At 39.4% G+C, this 19,833-nt stretch overlaps 2 protein-coding genes across 3 annotated transcripts; one reads left to right on the top strand and one right to left on the bottom strand.

Moving 5' to 3' along the window:
* Nucleotides 1–3,582: 3,582 nt before the first annotated feature.
* ppp2r1bb (protein phosphatase 2, regulatory subunit A, beta b) lies at nt 3,583–16,555 on the bottom strand. Of its 2 annotated transcripts, none has more exons than XM_030151229.1 (15): nt 16,408–16,555; nt 15,609–15,699; nt 15,277–15,377; nt 14,574–14,806; nt 14,290–14,437; nt 14,019–14,174; nt 12,526–12,640; nt 12,316–12,386; nt 11,170–11,304; nt 9,421–9,594; nt 9,201–9,261; nt 5,929–6,083; nt 5,649–5,791; nt 5,441–5,532; nt 3,583–5,152 (listed from the first exon to the last, which is right to left on the bottom strand). In XM_030151229.1, exons 1-15 carry the CDS (start codon nt 16,483–16,485, stop codon nt 5,136–5,138), a joined length of 1,770 nt encoding a protein of 589 aa, XP_030007089.1. In that variant the 5' UTR covers nt 16,486–16,555; the 3' UTR covers nt 3,583–5,135. The 2 variants fall into 2 exon arrangements, with proteins under 2 accessions (XP_030007089.1, XP_030007088.1); XM_030151228.1 differs by lacking the exon at nt 3,583–5,152 and adding an exon at nt 5,322–5,368 and having other exon boundaries at nt 5,406–5,532.
* A 558-nt stretch (nt 16,556–17,113) lies between these two features.
* Nucleotides 17,114–19,069, top strand: med29 (mediator complex subunit 29). Its single transcript, XM_030151233.1, has 4 exons — nt 17,114–17,307; nt 17,435–17,493; nt 17,639–17,723; nt 18,557–19,069. The coding sequence occupies exons 1-4, from the start codon at nt 17,143–17,145 to the stop codon at nt 18,782–18,784; spliced, it is 537 nt and encodes a 178-aa protein (XP_030007093.1). The 5' UTR covers nt 17,114–17,142; the 3' UTR covers nt 18,785–19,069.
* The last annotated feature ends 764 nt before the right edge of the window (nt 19,070–19,833 follow it).

Here is a 19,833-nt window from a genome sequence, read left to right on the forward strand (position 1 = left end):
CACAGGATCCACCCCTGAAGAAATAAAACAATAGCTCCTGCTCTGCCAGACAGAAATAATACACCAGCAAATCTCCCCAAAAAGATGCCAGTATTCAAGTGAACGCCATTTTCCAGTATAATGTAGTTATTTATAGTACGTATTCAGTGGCGTTCTGTGGTATTGAGACCTCCAGCAGGCTTCCTGTCACAGACACCCATGGGGGAAAGACAGAGAAAGAAAGCTGATACAAGGACAGACAGCGGTAATCATCTTTTTCTGCAGTAAAATATTGCAATATCAGAGACTATTCAGTCATCAGGGCAAAGTATACTGTAATGACATCAATGGTTGCCGTGACAACGGGAGGAGGGTGGATGACAACATCCTACTGCGTCTTCAGAGCAGAAGATCACAGCACTGTTCAGGATTAGCGCTGCACACAAAAAAAAAAAAAAACAAAAAAAACAGTTTGAGACAAAATGCTTGTGCCCTGAATGTAGAGAAAAATAACTTTAATGCAGTGTGTTTTTAATAATCTCCATGCAAATCACACACACACACACACACACTCAGACACTAATCATCTACACACTACAAGCCAGGTGCAGCAGACAGGCTTTGTTGCATGTGACGTAAATGCTGTGGTCGTGCATGAGGATTGTCAGTGGAACAAAGATTTTCTTCGCATTGAAGAGCTTATAGTATGAAACCAGCTCTTCAGTGAAGGTCATGTTGCACTCACAGGCATGTGTCCCCCATTATTCAGCTTCAGTCCCTCATCTCTGAGTACACAACTGAACACATGCTGGCCAGCAGATGGACAGAGTCAGAAATCCCAGTACAGATGACCCAGTAGTGCCTGGAAAAATCAGCTCCTGCAGGCTCAGGACTGGATGTTACAGCCAAGACTCACACACACACACACACACACACACACACACACACACACACACACACACACACACACACACACACACACAGACACTTCTTAGTGTGACTGATCTTTCTGTGTTCTCTTTACCCAACACACTTGCACTGATATCATCTAAAGGAGAAAGTTTGTACAGTTTATAAACCCAACGCTGAAAGATTACTGAATAAAAGGGGAAGCGGGGAGGGGGAGTGTGTGTAGAAGCAACAAGGTGACTTAACAAAAGATGGTGGGCAACTGTTCCTCTTCTCCTAGACTGATGTTTGTCATTTGTCACCCTGAGAGCATCTGACCTCACTATGTGTGTGTGTGTGTGTGTGTGTGTGTGCCATGCTGTGTGGGGGCTTTGCTTGACTCCTTTCATTATAAATGACACAGTCCTGGGAGGCAGCTGCATTGACGTCAGGGCTCTCAGTGCTGTCAAGCGCTCTGGCTGCTGAACACCCCCCCCCCCCCGCCCCCCAAATAACAGGATCTAAATAGAAAGAAATAGGTTGCTGCTGTTTCATTACTGCCTGATGAACCCAAGTGGATTTAGGGACCGGATTAGCTGTCGTCCTCAAGTAATCGTGTTTTAATGAAGATTTTCGGTTGTAGGAAAAATTGTGGTTCAAAGCTTGGCAACTAGATCACCAGCTTTAAAAAATATATGTAACCCTTCATAGTCTGAGAGAAAAAAAGAGGGTGATTTTATGTCTCTAGAACTAAACTTCTTACCTACTGGTCTATCTCGCCATTTTCTTCAAAAGCGCATCCTGCCTCGAAGCCATTCATTCTAAATAGCTCTCAGGGTAATCTGAATGTGCTGACACACAGCAACAGCAGCGTGGGCCTTTGCATTACACTGTATGTGCATAATGTGCTGTGGTGATGAGGTATAGAGTGAAAAGGCTGGGTGGAGGGTTGGGATGGCGCATGGCTCTGAAGAGGGCTGATGGGAGATTTGAGGAGATTAAAAAAGGAAGGTTAAGGTTCTAATAAAGATCTCTGGCATCTGATTTATGGCTTTAATCCTCTGTGTGAATGCTCATTTGGAATCAACAAAAAAATGCTGGTGTATCTAAGATCTGTTGCATATGGTGAAAAGGAAAGTAGGTAGAATGTTAACACTTCCCTGACAAAAAAAAACAAAAACAAGATGTCAGAAAGTAAAAATAAACATGTTTTTGTGGATGTAAAAATCAAAGAAGGAACTGTTTTGGTGTCCAAACTACATTTGCTGGAGGAAGACAAACACCCATTCTGAACCCAGCCCTTATTTTGAAGCATTCCTCTCCCCAGCAGTAGTCAGGGTGAGGGCAGGTGTCAGCTGCAGATCCTTCCCTGCTCTGCATGGTTCCCTGTGGCCAAAACAGCCCAGAGGACCAGCGCTTTCATCTCCGGAGCAGCTGCCTACCAGGTCAGAGCCGACCAAATATGAGACAGGGACTGGGTCAAATGAACACCACATTTTCTCCAATGTTCGACAGGCTGCAAACAGATTTAACAGATGTGTGTTCAAGGATACGCAGTCTTGCAACTGTCAAAGTTTCATACCATACTGATATGAAATGACTGTTGAAAACTGTCAGGAACACCATAACCAAATGTGGTAGATTTAGAAATGCAGACAGTATGTTCTAAGTGAGTACAAATCAATCATACTGATGTGATACTGCAGCATGTGTTTGATTTGGTACAGAACAACAGCAGACTTTTCAAGAAGACTACAAAAATGTCAAAAATGTTCATCTCCCAACAAGTCCTATAAAAAAAGTTGTCAAAACATGTAGATTTTTATAGTTACAGGTATGGCCTGACAAATGCAACCAACCCAACTGTTCCATCATGTTGGTAGTAGTACCATGTGCAGGAGACACTTTTCTGCAACAGGACTAAAAATCTGTCAAAATAATTACAGGTAACATCTTTTACAAGAAGAAATCCTACTGTTTACAAGTGAAATGCAGATTTTCCCTCAAGAGAACACCCAAAGTCAGCCTGTTTTACACTATGTGCATAGGTTACCTGGCCTTGAACTGTAAATACATTTTAGTTGTTTATGTTGTGATTGACCTGTTTTTCTTTCCTTAAATGTACCAGAATGCACTGTCCTGATATACGCATTTTTTTTGGTATTGCTTTTTTGTTTTTCATGAGTTCTATTTATCAAGTCCAGTGTTGATCCTTGTATTATAAACACATTACTTGAAATTATAAGTGTTACATTTGTTAAATGTTGAAAAGTTCCATAAATGTTGAAAAGCTCTATAATAATAATATATATACATCACCAAAAGTAAAAACATTAGACACCTCAGAAGAAACAATGGAAACTTCCAATACATAATTGCTGTGAAATCCTTTTTTAAAAAAAATTATTTTCTATTAACTCATGAGAACAGGACGTCTACTTCTGCAGTCAACAAGTCTACACTTCTACCCAATTAAGAATAGATCTGCTGTTTAGTGACAATTATCAAACACTAATTACATCTACTATAATTTGGTGTTTCCATTTCACCATGTTTTACAAGCTGTTCTCACCAAGTACATTCTGTGTACAGATTATAATGAGAAGGCTGCTGAAAAATCATTTCCTATTGCTTGTCATCATTTGGCAAAGCAGTCTGTAATTACAGGGACAGGAGTTGTATGTATGAACAAGTTATAAACTCAGGCTAAACCGGTTCCTTTTTGTTACTTTATTCAGATCAAGATACAGTAGTACAGCATCCCAATTGTGGAGAGAATCCAAAATAAAAATAAAAGCACAGTCTTTGTGATACAGGACAATCAACAGTCAAGGTTTACTCAAGAGAACAAAATGAGAGGGGAAGGAGAGAAGGAACGGTGGGAGGGGATCAGGGAAAGACAAAAGTTTCATTTCTTAAACACAGATGATACATTTATTCAACCCACCCATAACCACCCCCGCTCCCATCCCATAATAAAACATTATGCAGCCTTACGTACACATGCTTCATGTCTCCATCACACTTTCTATGACACCAAGCGCTCGTTCTCCACTGTGCTTCCATTTCTAAGCAGAAGTCAGCTGAGGTCAGTGTCCTTGTGCTGGAAAATATCCAAACAGTGGAGGACTTGGCGTGGTCTGGTGGCTCTAGGACACGAGGAGTGGCAAGGTTTTGTTAAGCCTATGGCATTAGGAAGCTGTCGTCAAATTCAGTTTTACCGTGAATAATGTGGAATAATGTGTCCCTTATGGAAAACACCTCTACTTCTTATAGGACAGGTGCAAACAGTTGAACCCAAGCATACCAGAAGAAAACACTGTTTGTTAAAGCCGTTGGCACAAAGATTAAGAGCGATGCAGAGAACGTATTGCAGAAAACACCACGACTACTCATTTCCCCTAAATCACTAAAGATCTCGTGGAGGGATAATTCTGAGCAACAGCAGACGACGGAGCTGGTCCTGTTATATTCATCTGTTCGACCAGTCCAATCTGTGCTGCTGTCCAGAGCAAACTGCCAGAGTACAAGGGTAGAATGGTAAATGGAGCTGGGAAAGGACACCATTTGAGATTAATCAGTACATGCAATCACTGCAAGGAGCTCAGATTACATGCGGTGATGGGACACTCCTGCCATTTCTTAGTCCAAAACTTTATACTTGGTGGAAACTCCGATTGCTTTTTCGGAGCCACACCAGTGTTTTAGGGTCAAGAGAGCTACAGACGAGCTGATCTGAGAGGAGGCTTGGCAAAACAAACAGCTTGTTCCACCATCTGCTGCTCAAAGTTTGTGTCTAGCGCTGGGGGGGGGACATGTACAGCAGCACACGGAGCTAGCACGGCCCTAGTGCTAGGTAGCGAACATAGACGTGGTAGGCTGCAATGACAGTGGCTAAAGTACAACAGTGGCCAAGGATGGAAAAGGGAGGAATGTGAAAGGGGCTCTGATTAGCGATGCCTAGCTACAGCAGCACATTAGTCAGCATGCACCACTTAATGCAACTTCATCACACTTTGCCTCTGTTTAAGCGGCCATTTACAGCAAAGAGGAAGATTAACAAAGAAGCCTGTGCGATGCCTGAACATGGACTACCATGGACAGTAAAAACAAAGGAAAACAGAAAGGATAAAACAATTGTTAACAGCTTTCTCTATACATTAACCAGTTGTTCCTGAACATCAATAAATATCTTGTAAAAGTGTGTGTGTTGTTGCTGTTTTGTTGTTTGTTGATGGGTAGTTGACTGGTTCAGCCATGTAGAGTTGTTATGCTAGGGCCAGAACTGGGAGAGAAGGAGAGTGAGAGCAATTAGTTTGTTGTGGTTTAATACATTTATTTTATAACGTTAAAATATATATCCTCTTGAGACCCAGCAATGCATTTTTGTCCTCTATAGGGGACAAGAGTTTCACAGCTGTGCTAAAAAAAAAACAAAAACGCTGTCCACTGCAAACTGTTGTATCCTGCCATTTCCATTCAAGACAATTATTTAATGTATAAAAAACCAAAAAAAAACAAAACACTTTTACTTTCCTGGGTCTCAGGAGGATATTAACGGGTAAATGCTTACCACTGATAGCCTCCTGGGCAAAGTACTTGACATCCATATCTGTGTCTGTGGCCAGCTTCTCCAACACTGGCTTCACTTCTGTCTGAAGGGCACTGATGGACAAACAGTGTGGAGGTTAAAACTACACCTTGTAAAGACTGGTCTCTGATTACTGTTTAACGGCACATCTCTAAGACTGGACAGAGCGACTGAGGTCTAAATAACGTACTTGCTGTCAAGGACGGGGCCGATCTTCTGAAGGGACTTGGCCACATTAAAGCGTACGTTGGCCACCTGGTCGTTGGACATCTTGAGGACCACTGGTAGCATCTGCTTAGTGGTGATCTCCTGGCCACATGCCTCTGATAAAGCCTGAGACGCAGAGAATACACAGATGCAAGGAATAAACACAGATCTCAACAAGTGATGGAAAATCGAGATGCAATTTAAGAACTTATGCCCATTACAAATAAATCTGATGACCTAAGCGACAAGTACTGTTGACTCACATTGATGCAGAATAGAGTGGTCATCCTGTGGAGGTAATTGGGGTCGTTGGCCATGCCCAGCACTTTGGGTACAATGGTGTTCTGGGCCCACTCAGCTCCAAACTTCTCCACAAGCTTCATGAGGTTACAGGTGGCTGCTTCACGGATGGCATACACTATGAAAACACCACAGCAAACAGTAAGCAATTCAGTACAAACTGATCAGAAATTCAACCAAGCTTGAATAAATAAAATGGCTATTATGTTTACAAAGTAGGATTGAAATGAACTCTTTGTAGTGCATTTTGTCCACAGTAAAGATAATTTCTTTCCTGTAAAATCCTACTACTATTTGAACGAGTGTTCAAAACAGCGAAGTAATAAGGCACACACATATCTAATTCACTCTCATCTGGGAACTGCTGGGTAATCAGTATGTTTTAATAGCTGTGAAATTATCTTTCATATTTTTTAATTATCAAAATTATAACCAATTTAAGACTGCATGACTGCTCAATCAGTTAAAGAAAAGGGAAACAAAGCACTAGATGACAGATGAATACAATCTATTATAATGTGACTTGAAATCTGCACCTGTGGTTAACATACTGAGATAAACGTCCAAGTATCCACATGATTAAAAACACAGAAATCATGATTTGCCATGTGATGTGTTGCATGATAAAAAAAGAGCCCCTTGTGATTGAGTCAGAGATAAAAACCGTGGCCTGATTTCTGTTTTTCTTTGAGACTTACATAAGGGTGGCACATCCCTAACCCCCGTCCACCACAGCCTCACATGCACACACATTCATGGACTGAGATCCACACCAGCAACATTCCAATGATGTAACCCAGCCGGCTCTTTGTCCTCAAAACAGAGCGTCTCACTCCAATTAGAAAACTCAATGTGAACAGAGCACCATTTGCAGACTGAAAATGTATGCAAAAGACAGTATCGCTGGTTATAAATGGAGCAGGATGTCTATATGGGCACCGAGGGCCCTTTCAGTTTCTGACTGTGGGTAATGGTCTCACAAGTCAGTTTACTGTACTCATAAGATGCAGAGGATAACCAGCTCAGATATACGCTCACCCACACAGCACCTCAACTTTGATGTTTTTTCTCCATTATAACTGAAGTACAAATCCAAAAGTTCAGGTGGTTCACATATAGTTTTCTCATTTGGCCTTATCCTGAAGGCCACAGAGGAGAACATCTCAACAGTGCAGTTGCTGCCATTTTACCAAGCATTTTGCAAGTCTTTCCCCGATAGCACACAGTACATAAAAGTCACAAAAAAGGAGCCTCTGCCTGAAAACAATGATACATAACGTGTGATGACATATTACAGTTTCCTCACAATGCTAAATCATGACTGATCTGAATACGTTCACTTTTAAGAGACCATACTGTGGGTAAAAATACAGATACCAACACTAATAGTTTTCAACTCATCTAGTGTTCATTTCAAATGGCCCAATTACCAGTGTAACTTTCAAGTATTTTACAGGGAGCAATGCATTATGGGTTTGTAGCATTAATGCCACTCTGCCTGTGAGGTTATTTTACTCTGGTTAGTGATACTTCAGCATCTGTCTGCACTCTAGTGTTCAGTTTTGGTCCAAACTACCCCACAGAGTTAAGTAATGTGATGTTTTGTTGCTCAAGATGAAATAAATGATGAAGTCTATGAGCTGCATCTGTAGTTTCTCAACTCTGATAAGGAGCAAGTCTGATTTACAGATACTTTCCAGTTAGGTTAAAGTATCAAAATGTCTGACTCATAAAACTCTGCTCAGACCAATTAGGTTGGCAGAATGTAGGCAATTAATGTTAATACTGCAACTGTTGGAAATGTCCAACAAGTCATACAAAAGTCAAAATCTTGCAATGTGCATTTCCAGTCAAATGACAAAAAAGCGGTCAGGTCAGCTATAAGGCCCCAGAAACCAGAGAAAACTAGAGAAAAACTTGTTAGTTTAATTATAATAATTATATCACGTACAGGTCAAAAGTGTTGAAAAATCATAATTCAGACTGTCTGTTATGATTCAATCTCAAAAGTCATATTTTTGGGCCCAGTCCTGCCCTGGTCACACTTATTCTCACACCCACACTGACTGATTAAGTTCACTAATCAGTCCCCCAAGCTACCACACAGATGATGTCTTGGTAAGGAAAGTAAAGACAAGTGAACATCCTAATGGTAAGTGGATGAGCTCTGATGGGCAAGAGCAGTGGTGCTCAGAGCTCAAAAAAAGACAAAAAACAGCAAGCTCATTGGACATCAAACAGTAATATTAGTGCAATCCTTCTGAAGTGAAAACTGGAAATAACTGCTGTATACATGTTAAGTGATGAAGTGATGTCAAGCATAAAAACCGGCTGGTACTGGAAGGCATGGAAAACAAGGGATTTAATCATCCACCTTATGATTCAATTTAGTGACTTTTGGGAAGTTATAATGTTAGAGCGGCAAAATAACTGTACAACAATCACAACCTCTGTGAGTTGTTTACTAACCAACCAGACAAGTAAAAACAGTCTGTACATATTTGCCAACACCTCTAGGAAAACCTTCAGGCCATTCCCACATGAAACCACATCTTCTGTTATCCAATCTTTTTCTTTGTCATTTTCAAAAAAGTGCTCCGTAAACACGGAGTCGTTTTAGGAAATATCTGTGTCCACATGAAACCACTAAAAACGATGTGCTACAAATGCGAGGCCTGCATGTGACGTTGCAACGCTCTTGCAAAAAAAAAAAAAAACAACGGAGAAGATGACGTGAAGCATGTGCATAAAGCTTGCTTGGTTCTACTGGGTCTGATCCAATATTTCCTCCTGGTTGCCCCTCTCCATGGTAGATCCAAGAGCATGTAGTGAATATTGTTAGCTATGGTTGTTTGTTGCTCATCGTAATGAAAGAGTAGCCGAAGACTTGGATTCAATATTTTCAATAAGCTAAATAGCTGTTGTAGAACGAGCACTACTCTGTAGTGCGACGCTGTTGTTGTTGTTGTTGTGAAGCGGCATCTTGCTTCTAGGGTGAAAGTTAGAGGGGTGGGGCTATGACATCATCATTTAAGAAAAGCTGCAGTTTGGTCATACAGATGTGAAAGGTATTTTCAAATTTATCCACTCTGGGACCCAGTTTCCAAAAGTTGTGGTTTCAGTGACTGAAAACAGCGGTTTTGCGTGGACAAAAGGCCTCTCCAATACAAAACTTTTGCAGATACGACTGAAACCCTCTTTGTATAGACAGGGCTTTAATCTGAGAGGGTCTTACCATGATCGATGAGCCAGGCCATACACAGGGTGTTGAGCTTCTCATCAAAGAATTCTACTCCCTGTGGAAACAAGGACAAAGAACTTAGCACTGGATGTCTGTCTACACTCAATCCAGTGCATTTCTCTGGATGTTTCTGGTTCTGTGAATGGTCCTAATTAGAAAGCCTTTCGAACATATTTTGTGTGAGCTTCAGCTGCCTTCAGACTCCATGACTCACCAGCTGTCCTGCCAATAGGGGCATGTACTCTATGATTGCCAGGCGAACTCTCCACTTAGCATCCTCTGCCAGTTCCACAATGGCTGGCAGAAGCGACTGGGAGAGCTGACGGATGCCAATCACCTCATTCACACAGTCCAAGTTGGAGATGATGTTGAGACGCACCTCAGGGCACTGTGAAAGGAGCAGGTCAAAACAAATTACATTAATTACCCATGTAAAGTAAAAAAAAATGTTTTTGGTTGATTGGTGGCTGAGAGGCCAGATATTTCCAGTTCAACTATGGTCAGAGACCCTTTGTGGCATGGTGTTCCCATCTCACTATCCTCATTTCCTGTTATTCATTTCTTTAATATCCACATTCTAATAAAGGCTCATATCCCCTTAAAAATGTTCAAAGTTTTCTACTAAGGAGATAAATCACTGGGTCAAATCTCCAAACATCATTTGCACCATTTCTTGGCTCTGCCCAAGCCCTGATACTTAAATCACTTAACAAAACAGAAATCTATAAAATTCTGTACACAATAATGTAACCCTAGTTTATTTTAAGAGCCTAAAATGAATATCTGCTTTAGTTCTAATCTGAACCTGATATTACCGTACTGTACTGTCTTCTTCCGCTTGGACCTGATATTAACCAATGGAAAAAGCTATAAAGACTCTACATGCACATGTCCCAAAACCAGCAGGCTTGGACTGCACAACGTTCTGACACTGTCAGGCTTGTTTACCAAGTGGGAACACACTAGCATCAGAAAAAAAATAAAAAGGCACAGTAACTGTTCGGTATAATTCAGCACTTGAATAAATGACAAGTCTACAGAATGTTCTCCACCTTTTTCCCTTTAAAACTGTCCTCAGATGGACGCACCTTAAATTACTGAAATTTGCAAGTCAAAGCTGTCAGATTGGACAGTAATCCAATTAGACACTCCTGGTCTTGTTTTATGCTGTGAGGAAAATGGGACATCTTTAAATAGGACTGAGGAAAGCGGTGGCAGAAATGACAGCCTTAAGCTTTCCAAAACATTTATATACTTTTGTTTTTAATCTGCCAAACTCATGTCTGAGCTCACTTTGCAAATTCATGTCATGGAAATGTATTCAGTGGACAACAAGAGGCTGGGCTGCTGTTTCAAATAAATCTGTTACATTAGAGGAAGAACTTATTATGAATGTAACACAATGTACTTAACTCCAACGGCAAACTGATCTGTTGGTTTGCCACTGAAACAGCTGCAGAAACTAATCTTTACAAGAAGTAGGATATAAAACTGAAAGCAGACCGATGGTAGCAGAAAAGTGTCTTATTTTATTCAGAAGTTATTCTGTGTGCTGAATGACTAACTGGACCACCATCCTGTTTAAACATTTCACAATATAGAGTAAAAAATAAAAACAATAATGTAACCGAAGTACAGTGTGTCCAGTTTCTCATTACTCTCCTCTGTAGACACACCAATGCAATCTTCAAATTGTAAGGTCTAAGTCTGACAGCCAAGTGCATGAATCATCCTCCCACCAGGTTAGACGGCTGCCAGGCAGCTCTACAGGCTGTGGCTAAGTACCTTTACCAGACTGACACATGTGGACCAGTTTAGGTTAGGTTGGTTAAACTTCTGCAGGGGACTTTAGTTGTGCTTGTTGATAACCTAATGCCCTACCTTAAAGATTTCTAAAGTCAATTGTGTTTGAAATCTGGAGGTAAAATTCAGCCAAACTATTACGAGTCTGCATTTCCTTTACCTCGTCCTTGAGCTGAGCCAGGAAGAGAGGCAGTAAGTGCTCTATTGTGTTGTCTTTGCCCAGGATGGTTGACAGACCCATGATGACCGAGGCCAGGGCTGACTTCACATGCTGGTTGGTGTCTGACACAAGTTCCTGGTCAGGGACAGGACACACAGGAGACAGAGAGATCAGCACAAACAAATAGTTAAGAAAGTAAATACAAATCAAGATTACTGCCCTGGGGCATTATAACAGGGCACAACAAACAGGTAGTCTATAATCTACTTGTGTGTAAATATACTAATACAGGACAAGCAGAGGCAACAGTCGCAGGAGATAAAAATCTCCTGTGAAGTCAAGCAACATCAATTATGATGAAAACAAACAAAACTGACTTGAAATAAGCCAGAATTCCTTTCCATACTGATTAATATCAAACAGAAATAATCCAACCAAATAATGTGATTAGGAAACACTGCATCACAATACTTTTCTTCAGACATCACATGATCACACGGAAAAAAAAAAAAATAAGTATGCTGAGCACTGATGATCTGCTAAAAGGGGGGGAAAAATCTACTTCTTTGCTCATCCTTCAGGTTTGCGGCTACCTGTACAGCAGTATGTCTAATGTTGACAGGATAAGCAGAATGAAGCTTTGTGATCTGAATGTGTACCTCTCCTACCAACATTCTGAAACCCTTTACATTTAAAGCCACTTCTACCTGTATTGATTAAAATATTAGTGGTGTAAAACAATAAATTGGCAAAACTTGATTTTTTGGATTTGAAGCACTACAACTGGACTTACTGTAGAAACAAACCAAAATCCAACAGTGCCACCTGCTGTTCAAAATTTTAATAGACAGCATACAGGCAGCTCCAACTCCTCCTGAGTCCAAAAAACACCTTTCTTCATTTAGTTACAGGAGTGGGCATCTTTGAATACCTACACATCTGCTGGCTACAAGTTACAGCTGGCCAGTGTATACCATTTCAACCACAGGAAAGTTAATCATGGGAAAAACTAGAAAATGAGAACTATTTTGTCCCTTGGGTAAATGTCAAGGTTTTTTTTCCATTCTTACAAAATAAAGGTATTTCAGTTCAACAAGAAAATGGCCGATAAAGGTAAACTGTGGCAGACAAAAGTTTATTTTTTACCTTGACGCAGGGCAGAATGTGAGTCATGATGATCTGCTCACGATTATCTTCTGGGAGGTTCTCACAGAATTCTAAGAAACAGTATGGAATGTTAGTGAAGCATAATGCAAAGGTGACAATGTTTTTTTTTTTTTTTTTTAAATGTAGGTTTTCCTTGTCTCAAAAAAATTCAGAAGAGATGTATAGATTAAACAGCATTTTTGTGCTTACCTTTGACTTTATTGGCTGCAGCAGCACGGACCTCAGCTTCACAGTCCTTCAGAAGATTCTGGAAAGCTGGGACCAAATCGTTCTTGGTGATTTCTGGGCCCACAGCTTTCTGGAGCTATAATTATAAGGAAATTATTTTAAGAACACCAACAGAAATGACTGCTGCATTTGAATAAATGTTGAAGGACAAGAATGAAGAAATAGACGATCAAAAGGTATGGACACCAAACGATTAAATTCAATCCATTTAAAATCTACCTAAAGTATGTCAGTTTCTTGTCCATTAATGTCCTGTGCAATTAATTATAAGATTGTAGTGGAATGAGTATAAATTAAATAAGCCGTAACCCAAGAGAAGCATTGTGGCCATCGCAACTAAAAAAAAAAAAATCATTTCACCATGTTAAAATACTGACTAGAATCATGCTTACAAAGAATTGCAAAGAAACTGTGCTCTTGACCCACTTAGTCAACTAACCTAGTTTTAACATTGCAAGCAAAAATCATGAGTCTCTTAGAAGAAGCTGGTTGAGCATTTGGACTACAAGAAACCCAGTTAAACATGGTGTACTCTGCATTAAATGGGTTACTGTGTCAGATCTTACATTGTTCTTTTTTATACACCACTTCCAACTGCACAACATAATGGGGACTAATTTGATGCCACAACAAGTCTGAAACTGTAGTACAAAGTCTTAAAAGTGAATGCTGAAATAAAAATGGCTCATGATCATCTTAGAACCATTCAGCCAAATCTGTTTGAGCTTTTTGTATAACTGAGACATATCCAAAAAGCTAAGCTTGAGAAACTGACAGCATGCATTGAATCTATACAAAAACCAGTTTCTAAAAGGAAGATGGTTACAAGCACTAGCAAATATACTCAGCAGAAGAAAATGAAGCACAGATGCAGGAAGTCTCAGTGAAAAAAAAAAAATAGTAGTGCTTCATTCAAAAAGAACATGGGGAAAAAAACAGCATTTTTTCACTTCAGTGGAGTAAAAGGTACTAAGATATGAATCAAATAACTAAGCCCTTAATTATTTGCTTGAGCCACGTCCAAATATTTTCTATAAATGTCCAATTTCCTAAAGTGATACTTCCACATTATTTTAAACGGGTCCAAAGAAAGGATGAAATATGCGCTAGATGTGACATTTGTTTAAGATGAAGCAACAACACTCAGTTACAACCTTCAATCACTTTAGCCTGACTCTGGCTCTAAAATGATCTTAAGAGTTCAAACATGGTCATTTGTGTAGTGTCATAAATCAAGTACTTACATTTTTTAGATACTGATGTGTGTGAACTGTATCATTGGATTTGCCTTTAAGGATAAACTTTATCATTTTCATAAACTTTTTATTGCTCATTAGCTAGGTAATCCAAAATGAAGTAAAACTCCATTTCCCAAAAGCATGTGCATACCTAAAAATTTGACTATTATCTGAAAATACACGTTTTAAATTTTTTGTATCATTTGCTCTGCTTACCTCTGAAAACTTGTCAGCCACCATGTAGCGAACCCTCCAGGACTTGTCCTCTGCAGCTTGGCGAAGAGTTGGCATCACGAGGGTCTCCAAGTCCTCCTGAGGCAGCAGAGTGGCAATACTAACACAAGCCTCCACTGCAAGCAGCCGCACTGAGTCCTGAGAGGAAACAAAAAACCGCACCAGTTTGGAAAAGGAAAAAAAACACAGACAAAGACAAGATTCTGTTGACAACAACTAAATTGTTAAAATTCAAGAAGAAAGATGTTCATACCTGCTCATCTGAGGCCAGAGCAGTGAAAAGGGAAATTATGTCACTTTTAACATAATCCAACTCCAGGACTTTGGCAAACTCCCCCAATTTAGATGCTGCAGCACGACGGACCATTGGTGTGTCATCTGAACACAAGGTGCGAAAATGCCTAGACGAAAAACAGAATTTGTATATTTTATCAGACACAAAAAACCTACTGAGTCAAGCATGAGTAAACAAACAATTCATAAAAAGGAAATGTACAATTAACATAAAATCTACAATTATATGAACAAGCCACTTACTGACGGATCTCAGCCTTAACAGTGCTGGAAACACGAGGATAACAAACACTAAAGAGGCCGCAGGCAGATGTGCGAGAAGTGAACCAGTCACCACTTGCCAGCCGCTTGACCAAGGGCTCAAAATGGACCTCCAGGTCTACTGGAGAGTGCTCCTGAGAGATCTTCCGCAGGGACTCAACAGCTTTATCTCTGACTACTGTCTCCTCCACTGTAGCTAGGCTCTCCAGAGGAGGCTGCAAATCAAGAAAGAATCAGGTTAAGTACTTGCCTTCACCATTTTACAAAAGCAATACATTATGTCAATAAAGCTTTTCAAACAAGCAAATGTATAAATGCATACGTAACAATGTCCAGTATTAACCTTATTGACCAAATGTAATTAAAGAAGCAAAGATATGGATACAAATATGGAAGAATACCAGTACTGGATAATAACCTGACCTTGTTGACGGACAGGGAGCTGAAATTACATTTTGAATTTGACAATGACCAGCATTTGTCTCATGTTTCGTAAATTTTGTCTATTTGCTTATTCAAACACATTATGGATAATGATTTATCACTTAATGGGGATTTATTGGAGTATTGGATTCCATTTGACAAGAAATTTCAAGTTAAACATTTTTTTCAAGGCCTCCACCAGGGTAAGGATGACATATTCCCTAAATGAGCATCCTCAAATCTTAGGTGACATCCAACTCACCAAGAGACAGTGGACATACTCGGGTCCTCCCACCAACATAGTGAAATTGCCAAGCTGCTCTGCCAAGGCCAAGAGTACCTCATCTTCATCATAGATGGTGTCTAAAGAGATCACAGAAAGAATACTATTTCTGCAGACATCTTTGCACAAGCAAAAAAACCCTAAATATAATGACAGCATTGAAAAATTAAACACAAAGGCTGTAGTTACTGCAATAGCCGAACTGGTCTTGGGTGCAACACATTCAGAATTTCTCCGTGACAGCCTCGTGACAATGACACTGAGAGAAAACATAGTAATGTTAATGGTTTACAAAAGAAGGACTTTATTACCTGTGAGGAAAGGAAGAAGTTCAGTGCGAGTCCTCTCTACACCGAGGGCCAGAGCAATAGTAGACAGTTTCTTGATGCTGTTCAGTCGCAACTGTGAACAAGAAAGGGGTGAACTTAAGCATAACTGTCCAGGCCAGTTAAAAAAATCCCATTTTCTTAATATTTAATGTTCACGATTTACACAACTGCATTTAGAAAACGTTAGAATTTACTCGATAACAATTGTTTGGATATTCGTCATAGCTAGTGTTAGCTAGCGTTAACGTAACAGTGATGGACTCAAACCGCTGTAAAACACAACTGCCTATTATCACTGCCTATTACTTGACATTATATGGACATAACGATACTATACTGTCTGTAGCATCTGTGATTTGCTGTTGTGATTGCCAACTTCAACATTAGTCACTCGACGCTAGCTTAGCTTTATGTGGGCCACTACCGATACATTACCGCTAGCAGCTAAACGAATGACCCGAACGGCTTCTTGTCTCTTACCTATGACAATTCTTTTGAAATTTAACTGATGTAAGCAACGAGGCTAATATATCCCACTGGTTAGTGCTGGTCATGGTTAATAAAACTGTACACTTAACAACAAACTATTCAATAACAAGACGGGGTGCGCCCGGCAGAAAAATCACGATATCACTAGGCCTTGACCGGGAACATTAGCTAGCGTATTTGCTAACGTCAGTGCGCTAACAACTAATTGCTGTCCGCCTAAAACCCATGTGAAAACGAACCGATGATTGTCCGAAATAGAAATATAGGTTACAAATGAATCGGTCGTCACTACCTGAACATCCTCGTTTCGCAGTTCATCAATGAGAACGGCGATAGGGTAGAGAGAATCGTCTCCATCAGCTCCTGCCATTTTGGATACTGTTGCAGTTACCGAATGGCGCTGCTGTGCTGCACTACGGGGTTTCTGCCAGAGACCAGCGGCTGCAGGGCCCTCCCTTCTCCGCCGCGGTGCGTTCAAGAGAGTAACGACAGATAGAAAACGGCCAAAAAACACAGAAAACAGACTTAATACAATGTCGTCAGAACACCTTCATGTTAAAATATAGATTAACTGAATAAACGTTAAATGGTTTGCAAGGGCTGTGATGTCGGCAATATAGGAGAGATGTTACTTGATAATCGAATTACGTTTTAATTAAAAAAAAAAAAATACTGGAATGTTTTTAAACTTTACTCATTTACAATTTGTTTGATATTCGATAGATCCGATTCAAAATATTTACTTAAATATATAGATTAAAAAATATATATTTATTGTGTGGGGAAAAAAAGGTTGTTGAGGTCAGTGTATTTGTAATTTAACTTCACGTAAAATAAAATAATAAATAGAATAAATAGTAGAACAAAACAGCATACAATTACAAAAATTACCCGAAAACGTCAATTGTATTTATGAATGTTCAAATATTTAAATGAAACTGCGCAGACATTTTATTTAAGGGGAGAAAAAAAACCAAAACGGAAGTCTTACTCTTGACATCCGGTAAGTAGACCGTACCCGGCCAAGATGGCGTCTCAGCAACAACAGCCTCCCGGTGGGCCGATGCCTCAACCCGGATTACAACAATCTGCCACATTACAACAGCAACAACAACAGCTCAGTCAACAACAAGACTTTGATCCAGTTCATAGATTTAAAATGCTAATTCCTCAGCTGAAGGAGAGTTTGCAGGTAATAGTCACATTCACGCCGAGCTAACACTGAGATAGGCTAACGAGCAGAGACACAGTTTGTATCGTTACATTTAAAATCTATTTTGGAAATATTAAGTATTTACTCATTTATTTTTTATTTGCAGAATCTTATGAAAATTGCATCCTTGAATTTGGCCCATAACACGGCGATCGACAACGGCATGTGAGTATCTTAATATAGGGAAATGGATTAGCCTTAAATGGTCTCAGTCAGGTTCTATCTGTCAGATCCTCTACAGCCCTTTTAAGAGATTGGGATGTGTTAAGTTTGTGTTTTATTTATTGTATTTTATTTCTTTCTGTTTCAGCAAAAGCAGTGACGCTACCGTTCAGCGTTTTGACAAAAGCCTGGAGGAGTTTTATGCCCTTTGTGATCAGGTGGAGCTGTGTTTGGTAAGAAAACATCCACACATTTACAGAATCATTTTATTTATCTGTGACACCTTTACTCTCTATTTTACTTAGTTGTGTTTTGAATTTTGAAATTTCTCCCTATGTATTTGTAAATTATAATAGTATTAAGAAGTAAAAGCTACATTAAACCAGCGTAAAAATAAGACCATATTGGTGAAATATTAATGTGATTTTAACATCACTCTTTGGATATGAAATTACAAATTCCTGCTTGATGATGCGTCTTGAAGGAATATCTGTATTAGAAAAAGTTTTTATCTGGAGCAAGTAAGAAGTAGTTACTAGGAATTGGTTTAATGTGAGCACTCCAAAGCCAGATCAGTCACTTAAAATTCTTCATGATACTTTTATTATAGAGAAGTTCACATTACTACAAAGAGGACACTGTCAATTAAAAAAATGGGGGGAAAAAATGGAATATTTATATGACAAGTGACACTGAAACCACTTAACTGGAAGTAAATACTACACCACAATGTACTACATGATTTTCCGATGATTTGTTATGCTGTTTGTTTTATTGTTGTTATTGTATTTGTCTGTTCAAGAGTTTTCGTGAAATTTAATAAGAAATTAAGCGAGGAAAAATGGGATAAACCTTTACTGTAATATTTAATTGTTGTGAGTTTGGACATATCCATATGCAAATTTCGCTTTGGGAATCAGGATTGACTAGTCGTTACATGCCATTGAGGAGATTTCTAATGCCTTTTTCTATGAGCCTTAAAACATATAACCCATGTGACTGTTTATTTGTAGCATGTACGCTCACTTGCACTCTCATTTTGTTTTTTTTGTCCTCTTCTGTGCAGCGGCTGGCATACGAGTGCCTCTCCCAGAGCATCGACAGCGCCAAGCACTCACCCAACCTGGTCCCGACAGCAACCAAACCAGACACAGTGCAGACAGAGTCCATGTCTTATGCTCAGTACCTTGGGATGATTAAGTCTCAGATCACATGTGCCAAAGACATCCATAATGCTTTGCTGGAGTGTTCTAAGAAGATTGCAGGAAAAGGACAGCCTCAGGGAATGATGTAAACCTGAACTGACTCCATATTATTTTTTTGCATCTGTTGATGTATATGACAGGGGATGGATTTCACTTTCCTTCTCTGAATATTTAAATTTCAGTTTTGCATTTTGCTGTTCAAGATCCTGTGTATTTTCACTTCTATGTTCATGTAAACCTTGTGTAAATATTTTTGACAAAATGTCATGGTCTTAAATGACCTGCAGATGGCAGCAGAGTTGTAAGTACCAGCTTACCAAACGCCACAAATCTTTTGTAGTTTATTTGTATTGAATAAAACCTTTCTACCAATACTGGTTTTCTCTTATTATTAACATGCACAAAGACAGACCTGTCCATCAATGACATCTTTACCTGGTGACAGATCTGTAAAATAAATGAACAGGGTTCCCACAGTCATGAAAAACCTGTGGAAATAATGGACTTGTATTTTATTTTCCAAGCCTGGGAGAAGTAATGAAATGTGTGAAAATCGTGACAAGTTTTGGAAATTTCCTCCTCTTTCAACAGAATTAGCCAGTGAAAAATACTCTACCAAAAATAATTTCTAAAAACTAAACACAGGCTAAAATTAACTGAAAATATGCCACAGAGTAGGTTACGGAAAGTCTTATAATAAAAGGTTGTGAAATTCAGACTACATAAATCCAGACAGGCAAAGTCAAACATTTCAGTGAAATGACATTACTTTTGGAAGAGTGAAATTAATCACTCTTAGGGTGGGGATTTCCCTTTGGCAAAAATTGACTGTAATACCGTAATTTAAAGCTAAAATATCGTAAATTTTCTTCATGGGGAACACGACCCTTGAGGGGACTTGTATCTTCGTTGCCTTCTACCTTATCAAATTGCTGAGGTGCTGGTAAGGCTTTTTGTTGTTTTTCAACCTAAAACAATGCACTTCTGGGTCTATATTAGTGGAATCCTTTTAAAATACCCTATTAGCCTGATGGAGTAATAACTGACAATTACACAATGACAAAGGTTGATACAATAATTAACAAAAAAGACACTTTTGTTCATGTGTTAAAAGGTTGTGAATGTGCATTTCAGTTGT

The sequence above is a fragment of the Sphaeramia orbicularis genome, chromosome 13, assembly GCF_902148855.1.
Source record: "Sphaeramia orbicularis chromosome 13, fSphaOr1.1, whole genome shotgun sequence".
Lineage (NCBI taxonomy): Eukaryota > Metazoa > Chordata > Actinopteri > Kurtiformes > Apogonidae > Sphaeramia > Sphaeramia orbicularis.